The sequence below is a fragment of the Hippocampus zosterae genome, chromosome 18 (genome assembly GCF_025434085.1).
Source record: "Hippocampus zosterae strain Florida chromosome 18, ASM2543408v3, whole genome shotgun sequence".
In the NCBI taxonomy this organism is placed as follows: Eukaryota; Metazoa; Chordata; class Actinopteri; order Syngnathiformes; family Syngnathidae; genus Hippocampus; species Hippocampus zosterae.
The window spans coordinates 12,791,945-12,802,923 of NC_067468.1; the positions used below are offsets into that span (position 1 = coordinate 12,791,945).

At 43.8% G+C, this 10,979-nt stretch overlaps 2 protein-coding genes across 2 annotated transcripts; one reads left to right on the plus strand and one right to left on the minus strand.

Moving 5' to 3' along the window:
* The first annotated feature begins 82 nt into the window (after positions 1-82).
* On the plus strand, positions 83-9,775 carry pde6b (phosphodiesterase 6B, cGMP-specific, rod, beta). Its single transcript, XM_052051492.1, has 23 exons — positions 83-3,238; positions 3,314-3,625; positions 4,335-4,487; positions 4,560-4,649; positions 4,871-5,011; positions 5,098-5,172; positions 5,247-5,311; positions 5,649-5,715; positions 5,794-5,841; positions 5,926-6,075; positions 6,160-6,303; positions 6,700-6,765; positions 6,835-6,984; positions 7,067-7,174; positions 7,251-7,360; positions 7,554-7,641; positions 7,835-7,935; positions 8,022-8,129; positions 8,218-8,281; positions 8,346-8,420; positions 8,776-8,859; positions 8,948-9,101; positions 9,195-9,775. The coding sequence occupies exons 1-23, from the start codon at positions 3,080-3,082 to the stop codon at positions 9,239-9,241; spliced, it is 2,559 nt and encodes an 852-aa protein (XP_051907452.1). The 5' UTR covers positions 83-3,079; the 3' UTR covers positions 9,242-9,775.
* Positions 9,776-9,929: 154 nt separating this feature from the next.
* On the minus strand, positions 9,930-10,940 carry atp5mea (ATP synthase membrane subunit ea). The gene is made up of 4 exons (XM_052051766.1): positions 10,834-10,940; positions 10,341-10,395; positions 10,095-10,193; positions 9,930-10,010 (listed from the first exon to the last, which is right to left on the minus strand). The coding sequence occupies exons 1-4, from the start codon at positions 10,867-10,869 to the stop codon at positions 9,985-9,987; spliced, it is 216 nt and encodes a 71-aa protein (XP_051907726.1). The 5' UTR covers positions 10,870-10,940; the 3' UTR covers positions 9,930-9,984.
* Between the last annotated feature and the right edge of the window lie 39 nt (positions 10,941-10,979).

The following is a 10,979-nucleotide window of genomic DNA, read 5'->3' on the forward strand; positions in this document are numbered from 1 at the left end:
GAACTAAATAAGGTGCTTAAATCTAGAGGTAATCTCGTTGGAGAGAAGTCCTTACCGTAAGCTGGCTTCTGTGTTCAAATTTGCCAAAGATTTACCATTAAAAAAACAAAACAAAACAAAAACAATTCGACTTTTATGTAACTAACTGGGAGGCGCAATCGCTTGCAGGTTACTTGGAAAGACTGCACCCAAATCTTTAAAGAGAGACTTCAGCACAAGTCTTTTTTGCTCAAGTTGTACAGTTTCTGATTCAGGGGGCCCAAAACTTTTTTGACGCCGTTACTATAAATGTTGATAATGGTCGTTTGTGCTGCCCAAAATAAAGAGTTAATTATGCTGTACATTTACATCCTTTGATCCCGAATCCCCACTCAAATCATGCTTCATGCTAGCAAATGTCATGGCCTGGCAATGTGCTTTTAGAAGTACATCAAACGTTTATTGATTTCAAACCGCATCACACAAATCCAAATGGAGTACTCAATTAATTAATTTTAAAAATTGTGCGGCACAAATGCAGCTTTCGGCGACATCGAAGCAGTCCTTCCACGGATCTTCAGGTCGGGCCGAAGCTAAAACAAAAGTGTTTGTAATTGTTGTCTCGTGTATGAATGCTTGCCGACAGATTGTATGGCACACAAACAAACATACTCTCATCTTCTCCGCCATGTGAACTCACGAACTTCCCAGATTAACCTCGGTCACCTGCGATTACCGCTGTCATAACGTAGCAACGTGACAGTAACCCACCAAAATTGTCCCCCAAACTGTCTGCTGCTACTGCTGCACGTGTCCCTTTTATCCGGTTAAAACTAGCCACACAAAAAGGACATTAAGTTCATGGCCTGAACATAAAAATAGTAAAACAGTGTCCTCGCCGAGACAGACGACAAAACAAGCCAATCAAGTCAGACGATCTACTTTCACCTCTGGGCTCTAATCCGTTTTGTGTAGGCCTGAAACGGCTCACGGACGCAAATAGATTCACTGTGCAACTGCAGCGATTGAATAAAAAGCTGCTATGTCTAATCATGTTGAAGAAAGAACTGCTAATTTGTGATTTGGGGTTGAAATATAATCTTTTGTGGTACCAGTCCTGTAACCTTTCCGGCACTCCGTGGATTAACTATTGAATGGGGTGTCAAGACTAAATAATAATTCATTCTGCAACATACTGTATTTTTTAATGCTATATGGCGATGCTTTTTCTCCACTCATGAAGGAAAAGACAGGACCGAGGAAGTGGAAAAGGAAAGGTGAAGTACTAAAGTATGACTTTGAGTTTACCTGGTGGTCATTATTTGTACTGCAGCTGGTGAGCGGTGGTTGGAATTGTTCCACCGTGTCTCCAGCAGGTGGCAATGGAGGGCTTCTCCTCCAGCTTGCACACCTGCTGCCAATTTGATCATCATGATGAAGCCATGTATTTAAGGACTGCCAAGTCGGATTATTGATCTTGTTGCTGCTCTTCCTCAAGTGTCGTTTTCGAAATCTCTCGTAGTCGCTTTTGCCTCTAGTTCCTCGGTAGTAAGTATTGAGGTCATTTTTGTCTTTGATCTTGTTTTGTGTTCATGTAATTGGACTCTTGTCATGTTGTGTATATTCTCGGCGTTACTATTACCTTGCTTTTTGTTTATGCGTTGAGTAGCCATTTCTGTTTATACGTTTTTTTTCTCGATAAATATTTTTGTTACGGATTTTTGACTACGTGTCTGGGATCCAATCACCACTCGGTTCATTCCTGAACTGTGTTAGATGGCATCAGTTTCAGCCTGGAACAAATTAGACAAAAAAAAAAAAAAAAAAACACGCATCCGCTCCTGGACTGTTGTGATTGATTATAGTGGAAACAGATTATTAATATGACCTTTTCAGAAGCGCTTATGCAAACCTTGTTGACACAATCCGTTGCCGCAGCCTTGTGATGCAAAGTTGTGAACAACAACAGGCATGGCATTTAGAACAGCACAGACAGTTGTGGTGCAGAGATAATCAACCCGTGTCCTAACTTAATCGGGCTTATGCTCGAAGAGGTCTTGTTTGATAAGCGCTTAAAGAGCTTGCACGGGCCTGCCGCGAGATGGCCATAAGAGACGAGCAAAATTGAAAGACGAGACGATAAACAAAAGCACAGCGCCAATGCGGCCGAAATCTATGTACGTGAAGAGGCTCTACCTTGCTAGAAAAGTTATTTTTCAACACGGAATAAAAAAATGTATTGATCCCCATCATGGGAGAAATGTCTTAGCATAAACAAGCCGACGGTCACAAGGTCGCAGCTGTGGGTTGTGACCAAAAGAACAAGATCATGAATACAAAATAAGTTTCCTCCACAGGGTGTCTGGAATCTCCTTTTAGCAATAGCGTGAGAGGTTCAGTCCTCCGAGGACGCTGCCCCCCCCTCTCCCCCCTTCTGCATTGAGACGAGGTGGTTCGGGGATCTGCTTAGGATGCTTCCTGGGCGCCTCCCTGGCGTTCCGGGCATATCCCACAGCAAGGAGGTTACGGATACGACCCGGGACATCCTGGAGATGCTGCCTCCTGGTTGGCTTGGGAGCGCCTCGGAATCCACGCCCAGATGAGCTGGAAGAAGTGGCTGTGGAGAGGATAACGACTCGGATCCAAATGAGGCCCGTTGAGCACAAAAGCCAGTCCAAGTCATTGGATGATACTCCTGTGATGACTACGATCACTGTGGGGCCCATATGGGCTCGGAGATGATCACCTGACTAGGTAGATCCCCTGCTAACCTTTCCAAGTATCTGCTGAGGGCAGGAGGATTGTTTGCATTCAGCCCTCTGCCTTCTCATCAGGGCTCTTCATCCGACGCGTACACAGGGGGGAGGGGGATTATTATTTTTACTTCTAACGGGCACTTTATACCATCGTTTTGCCTCCCCATTTTGGATTACGATAAAGGCCTAAAGTGGATCTCGCATCAACTTTTTGTTGCTTTTCGGGTAGCCTTGTCGGTTCATAGTTGGAGGTAGCATCGTGACAGCAAAGGTCAAAGCCAGAGATTTGTTGTTGCCTTTGAAGAGGCTGCCGTCAATTGGGTGAAGAGGACGCGGCGGGAAAGATGGGCGTGCAAAAGGAGGATGTAGAAAAGTTCCTCACAGAGAACCCGGCTTTTACGAAGGAGTACTTTGCCAAGAAGATGACTCAAAGCGACATATCTAAGCTGTCTGGACTCCCGGTAAAGCAGGTGGACTTCAGCCAATTTCAGGAACTCAGCCAGGTAGTCTGACTACTTTAACTGAAAAACGCGTCCGAAACCAAAACGGGAAGATTACGCTCCCTTTGTCCCCCCCAGGTGGAGGAAAGTCGGATCATGTATGACCTGATCACAGACATGCAGGAGAACATCAACATGGAGAAAGTGGTCTTCAAGATCCTCAAGAGAATCAGTGCGCTGATCCACGCCGACCGCTGCAGCCTGTTCATGTACAGGCAGAGGAACGGCATCGGCGAGTTGGCCACCAGACTCTTCGGTGTCCACACCCAGTCTGAGCTGGACGAGTGCGTCGTGCCGCCCGATTCCGAGATCGTCTACCCACTGGACTTGGGGATCGTTGGCCATGTAGCCCAGACCAAGAAGACGGTCAACGTGAAGGATGTCAAAGAGGTAAGCGGACCAACCGCTACTCGATACGACCAACAGGTGGCAGCAAAATGACACCAAGACACCTACCTCAATGATGTTTATTTGTTAAGACTTCCAAGTCAAGCTAAATCAGACACACACACAAAAACTATATACATACATACAAAATATAGGTGATATGTAAGTATCAGTAATTTGAGGCCCCTGTGAACACTTTTACAGCCAAGACGAACCAATTGCAGGTGAATGCAGCCATGCAGCTATATTTGACCAAGTGAAGGTTTAATCCACTTGTGAGACATAATCCATTTATTTGCAGCTCTGCTCGAGTGGATTACACGGCCCGAGTATTTCGTCAGCAGTAATGTACGACAGATCTAGTTTCTTGTCTGCATACATTTTTAATCTTTTATGTTAGTGGACTGGATTAAGTGGTCCCCCTTCAAATCTTGGTGCTCAAAATCAGCCAGCTAAGAAAATGATGTTTTGCTAGCAACATTTTGTGTCTCTCCTCTACTGTATGTTTGAGCCATTTGTTTTGAAATGTGTCGGACTGTATAAAAAATTCACACTTCTGAGAATTCTGTACAAAGGTAATATTTGAATTGATGATCCCATTGTCGTGAAACTTGATTCGCAAAGCATATTCACTGTTACCTTCCGCTAAAACTGTTTACTCAATGTTATCATATTACAGTAAAATTAATATTGTGTATTTTCTGTGTTTCAGAACCAGTACTTCAGCTCATTTGTGGATGAGCTCACTGATTACAAGACCAGGAACATTCTGGCCGCGCCCATCCTCAACGGCAAAGACCTGGTGGCCGTGATCATCGCCCTCAACAAGACCACCGGGCCTCATTTCACGAATGAGGATGAAGACGTGAGACCCACTTCGCTTGACATTTTGCAGCTGTAGAACATTTTGTAATCGTGCATGTGTGTTCTTTTGCAGCTCTTTTCAAAGTATCTGAAAATTGCCACTTTGAACTTGAAGATCTACCACCTGAGTTACCTCCACAACTGTGAAACCCGTAAAGGACAGGTGAAGAGCAGGACAGTGACGGAAGTCGCCATATAAGGCCCATTGCTTCGCGCTTTGCTAGTTACATTCTATTCTGTCGCCACTAGATGTCACTAAATTCTACACACTGCACCTTCAATACTGTATCGTTTTTTTTGTTGTTGTAGCATATGAATCAGCTACAATTTTACGCTGTAGAATTGATTTTAATTTATTTTAAAAAGTAAGTGGTCGTTTTCCAGCTGCTGCTATGGTCTGCCAACAAAGTGTTCGAAGAGTTGACCGACATCGAGCGACAGTTCCACAAGGCCTTGTACACGGTGCGAGCCTACCTCAACTGTGACCGCTACTCTGTTGGCTTACTTGACATGACCAAGGAAAAGGCGAGTTTTCTATATTTTGCTCTTCCATCGTTTTTTGTTTTTTTTTTTCTTTTTGAGCCAAACATAATTCTGTTTCTGTCTTTCAGGAGTTCTTTGACGTATGGCCAGTGTTAATGGGAGAGCAACCTCCTTACTCTGGACCTGTAACTCCTGATGGAAGGGTACTTCTTTTTTTGCATTGTCCAGAATGGAAAAAAAAGAGATTTGATAAGCTAAATATTTCTTTATTTTTAAGGAAATACATTTCTACAAAGTAATTGATTACATACTACATGGGAAGGAAGATATCAAAGTAATACCGTGAGTAAAGCCTTTTTTATTTAGACTTTTAACTAGATATACAATATCACACACACACAAAAATATAAATAAAATAAAAACACAAATAGGCCTTTGCGCACAAGTTTGCCCATGTTTGACGATGGTTACGAAGTGATCAAACTGGAAATAATATGGTGCTCCTCGGGCTAGTTTCGATGCCATTGAAATTCCATTGAAATGGGGACCGCCATGTGTTATATAAAAAAAAAAATACATGATCTGGGATTAGTTTATGCCTAGTTGTTCTTTAAAAAGCATATGATGTACCGTAATATCTGTGAATTAGATCAGACTAACATCTTTATTTGTCATCTAGTAATCCACCGGCAGACCACTGGGCCTTGAGCAGCGGCTTGCCTACTTATGTTGCTGAAAGTGGCTTTGTGAGTTCCATTTACAGCAATATGGTCTTTGCTCTGTGTTTTCATGAGCAATCCATTTATTGGTTTTGTCCTCCTTAGATTTGCAATATTATGAATGCGGGGGCGGATGAGACGTTTGATTTCCAGGTAGGAAAGGCGCAGTCGTGAAAGGGAATAGTGTCAATGTGCCGCTCAATGAACACGATATGTTTTGTCGTTTGTATGATCCAGACCGAGGCGCTGGACAGCAGCGGATGGACCATAAAGAATGTTCTCTCCCTCCCGATCGTCAACAAAAAGGAAGAGATTGTCGGCGTGGCGACATTTTACAACAGAAAAGATGGCAAGCCTTTTGACGAGCATGATGAGCAGCTCATGGAGGTATGATATTTTCAGATCGCCATTCCATATTCCGCTGAATCTTCTGTACGGGCCCTGATTGTTCTGGTGTCGCTTGTTTCCAAGGCTTTGACCCAGTTCCTGGGCTGGTCAGCTTTGAACACGGACACGTATGACAAAATGAACAAGCTGGAGAACCGCAAAGACATTGCCCAGGACATGGTGCTCTACCATGTTAAATGCCGGGACGATGAAATTCAAAATATCCTGGTCAGTATCAGATTCTTGTTGAAGATGTTTTAAGATTCTACAGTTCTACATTTTGACAGTGGAGTCTCCCTATTAAAAGTCATTCACCGCCAGCCCATGGTAAAACATTTTGACGTCTCTAGCCGTCACTGGTAATCAACGAGAAAACAAACATCAAAAGCTCATTACTGACCACAATTCCGACAGGAATGAGACAATCTTTCGGGGGCGAGTTGTCAGGACATTTTTGTAAGTGGACGATAGGTGATGGGACAAACCCTTTGTTTAGAGGTCAAAGTTCAAATACAGGGATTAGCGTTGTGGTGAAAGGTTTTTCTTTTAGGAAATAAGGTTAGCAGTAAAAACACATTAAATTCAAGAGCCAGTCGAACATAATTTTTTTCTATCCACTCCCAGAACACCCAAGAGCTGTATGACCGCGAACCATGGGAGTGTGAAGAGGAGGAGCTTCAAAATATCTTGGTAAAACGGTGAACAACGGGATGTCGAGCGGGTTGAATGCAGTTGTGTCAAAGACTTTTTATTTTGTAGAAAAAAGCCCTGCCGCCTCTGATCAAGAAATTTGAGATCTACGAGTTCCGCTTTTCGGATTTCAACTGCACAGAGATGGAACTGGTCAAGTGCGGGATTCAGATGTACTACGAAGTGGGCGTCGTCAAGAAGTTCCAAATCCCGCAGGAGGTGATTTGTCCACACTCTCGTACTTGGTCTCAAACATTTTGGGATTCCTTCTGAGCATCGCGGTTCCATCGGCTCTCCTCAGGTGCTGGTTCGTTTCATGTACTCTGTCAGTAAAGGCTACAGGAGAATCACTTATCACAACTGGCGCCACGGCTTCAACGTGGGGCAGACCATGTTCACGCTTTTGACGGTATTTTACTACATGCCTATTCAGCCTTAAAAAAAAGCAAAGCGGGATTTCTTTCATACTTGCGTCTTTGTGCCAGACGGGACTGCTGAAGAGGTACTACACCGACCTGGAGGTCATGGCCATGATTACAGCAGGCTTTCTTCATGACATTGACCACAGAGGGACCAATAATTTGTACCAGGTCAAGTAAGTGTTGCTTGCTGAATTTTCTACCTGACGTTGGTCTTATTAATCACCTGTCAATTACAAATGTGCAGTATTATGGCTCGACTGTGTTTCTGAAAACGACGTGGGGATGGTAGCGATTAGCATATATTGGATGTGTAATCCAGATGACATTGTTTTTGAAAGAATCCGAATTATGTTCACGTCAAAACAGATCAGGCAACCCTCTAGCCAAGCTGCACGGATCTTCCATCTTGGAACGGCACCATCTAGAGTTTGGGAAATTTCTCTTGTCCGATGAGGTGAGAACGTACAGTGGACCGGTCGACAGTCATTTGTAAACAAGTTAACTTTACCTTTTTTTTAAAAAACTTTTTTTGGTATGTTATGTGATCCCAATACTTCTTTCGTACATCATGACAAAAATTTAATGTGCATGTTTTGAACCTGAAAAGCCAACAACGTACAGATCTTCCTTTCCTCCCTCACCCGTAGTCACTGAACATCTACCAGAACCTGAACAGGCGACAGATGGACCACGTCATTCACCTCACCGATATCGCCATCATCGCCACTGATCTCGCTCTTTATTTCAAGTGAGCCGACGTTATGCTTAGTCCCCTCTCACGCGTATGAGAGAATATGCGGGAATAAATGCTCATCCTTTCTCCTCGCATGCCAGAAAGAGGACCATGTTCCAAAAGATTGTGGACCTTTCACACACGTATGAGGACGAAAAGAAGTGGGTTGATTTCATGTCTCTAGAAACAACCAGGAAGGAGATCGTCATGTGAGTGGACTCTATACACCCCCCCGCCCCCCAAAAAAATTTTACTGCTCATTGTCTCAAGCCTTTCATAATTGTTTTGTCACCGCAGGGCCATGATGATGACCGCTTGCGACTTGTCGGCCATCACCAAACCTTGGGAAGTGCAAAGCAAGGTGAGGCCTATGCGCGATTCTTGAAATACCTCCGCAGTACTCACTGCGTGTTTGCGTCACGCAGGTTGCCCTGTCCGTGGCGGCGGAGTTTTGGGAGCAAGGTGACCTGGAGAGGACGGTGCTGGAGCAACAACCCATTGTAAGTCGTTGCAAATGATTTCAACAATGAGTAAGAATTCTCAATGGACATCCTGTGATGCCTTCATTCGCATTCACAGTCCTCCCATTTTTACAACACATACCTCATCTGCTCAACAGAAAAGCGAACTTGTGTACTTTGCATGTGCAAAATCGATTTGAACAATTTGTCCTCTGGTGACAACCAAAGATTTCCAGTTTGACGTGATGCCCGCTTCATCAAAATGGAATACATTTACCATCTGCCAAGTACAATATACTGAAACAAAGTGGTACATGTGCGTTACTAACGAGTGGACGAAACCTTAGTCGAATGCGTTTCCAGTTCTAATTCTGTGTACTTTTGTATCCGCCAGCCTATGATGGACAGGAACAAAGCAGCAGAGCTTCCCAAACTCCAATGCGGTTTCATCGACTTTGTCTGCACGTTTGTCTACAAGGTGAAGCTTCATTTGACTGGTTCGATAAACCAGTTGTCAATCAAACCATAGAACAGGAGGATAAATTGTACTCTCCACCCTCTCGCAGGAGTTCTCCCGCTTCCACCCCCAAATCCAACCCATGCTGGATGGAATCCTGAACAACAGGAAGGAGTGGAACGCCAAAAAGGAAGAGTACGAGGCGAAACTCAAAGCCACCGAAGACGAGAAGGCGGCGAAGCAGGCAGCCGCAGCCAGGAAAGGTGCCACGAGAAAATGATTCATAAATGGTCGTATTTCTGTGTGATTGAATGCTCAGCATGATTCTGAGTAAACATTTTGCCTTTGACCATCAGCGGATAACGCCGGTGGGGGAGGCTCCAAGACCTGCTCGGTTTGCTGAAACACTCACAGGAGAATTTGATGACCACTGTAGTCTCCGCCAAGGATGGGGAGAAAAAAATAAGTCGGGGAGACGGACGTGCGTGCAAACGTGGTCCCATAGAATTTCTGCAGGGAAATTGGTGCTTTTCAGGAAAGGGCAGAAAGAATCAGAAGCGGGAGAAGCATCTTCTAGTCTTTGTCGAATATTTACATACGTGGACTGCGTAAGTGTGCATGTACTGTACATATGGGATGTGAGTTTATGTTCCAAAATTTGGGGTTGCTTGTCAACTCTAGCTTACTGTAAATACACCCTTGTTGCTAAAAACGGATTCCTGTGTGCTGTTTCCACGAATGGTTCCTTTAGAAAAAAATACCGACACAGTAACACTGTACAGGTGCATTTTAATACATTGGAACATTGTGGAAAACAATTTGTCTCAGTGGTTAAAATAAAACTTTTTTTTCATTAACTACTTTGAACACCGCATGCTCCGTGTGTGACACAAAGATTCAAATAAAGCAAATATATTTTTAGTGTTGACAATTTAGAGAGGAGTGCTTATGTCCACAGTGCACTTTCTACTACAGGCGGGTGACCCCAATCCTGGGATTATTGCTGCTAAACAACGCCAGGATTACAACCGGCCTTCAAATCAAGGACACACACACACCTGCATCCCAATGAACACGCTCATCACCTCACATGAAAAATAATCAGCTTTTATTCATTTTGGAGCACAGCAGACAGGAAGTGATGGCTCACTTGAGGATGGTGTCTGAATTAGCTGTGGAGACAGAAGGAGGAGAAACATTGAGACCAGGAAATAGAAGGAAATAAATCGAATGATGATGTCACAGTCGTGTGCTACCTTCGGCCAGTTGTTTGGCAATGCGCTCCTGTTCCTCTCGGGCCTTCTTTTCAGCCTCCTCCACCTTGCGCTCCTCCTCTGCGATGGGCTTCAGGTACTCTGAATAATAACAATGTTGTGATGCCATATCTCGTGATAATTCATGTTTCTGATATAGAGAACCTACGGCCGGTGAAAGCAATTACACCGACCACACTCCTTTTACATCACTGTACTGAAAGGAAGGGGATTGCTTAATAAACTTACCAAACCTCTGTTTGCCATACAAGACGCCAAACAACAGGGCAGACCACCGGGCCGTCTGAAAATATCACGCACATTATTAGGTTATGCATGTTAATACAAATAACGCCATAAAGTTCCAAATTTGTCTTTCAGCAATCTACTGCGCTTTAAAAAACAAGCACGCTAGCGAAGTCCTCATTGACCTTCCGTCGGATGAGTTTAAACACGTACGCATTAATCAAAAGAACATGCACACGGATCTTATCAAAGTCGTTCACTACAGACTATGGGAAATATTTTTCCGAGAATTTCTGCGTAATTTTGCGTATTCATATGAAAAACACCTCAATGTCATTGTAGTGACATACGTGGGACAAACTTAAAAGAGGTTACTACGCAACGAAAATAAAAAAAACAACTTTGAACATCGGACGCATCACAATATGATTAATGAGAGAATGGTACCGTAACGAAAAGACTCGCGTTAGAATAATCTAAGAAGTGTTTGTTTCACCTTAATGAGCGGAGAGACAGCTACAGGGGGAGCCATGATGAAGAGAAGAACATTCACTTCCGCCTTTTTCTTCTTCAGGTGACTTAAAATGGATACAGCGCCCCACTCTGTCTAAATGGTGTTAGCGCAACAACCACAATTGGACC

Coding starts and splice junctions, on each gene's coding strand:
- atp5mea (XM_052051766.1), bottom strand. CDS start 10,869: ATGGCTCCCCCTGTAGCTGTCTCTCCGCTCATTAAG. Junction 10,194..10,340: donor GTATGGCAAACAGAGGTTTG/GTAAGTTTATTA, acceptor GTTATTATTCAG/AGTACCTGAAGCCCATCGCA. Junction 10,011..10,094: donor TGCCAAACAACTGGCCGAAG/GTAGCACACGAC, acceptor CTGTCTCCACAG/CTAATTCAGACACCATCCTC.
- pde6b (XM_052051492.1), top strand. CDS start 3,080: ATGGGCGTGCAAAAGGAGGATGTAGAAAAGTTCCTCACAGAGAACCCG. Junction 7,936..8,021: donor GATCTCGCTCTTTATTTCAA/GTGAGCCGACGT, acceptor CTCGCATGCCAG/AAAGAGGACCATGTTCCAAA. Junction 9,102..9,194: donor GGCAGCCGCAGCCAGGAAAG/GTGCCACGAGAA, acceptor TTTGACCATCAG/CGGATAACGCCGGTGGGGGA.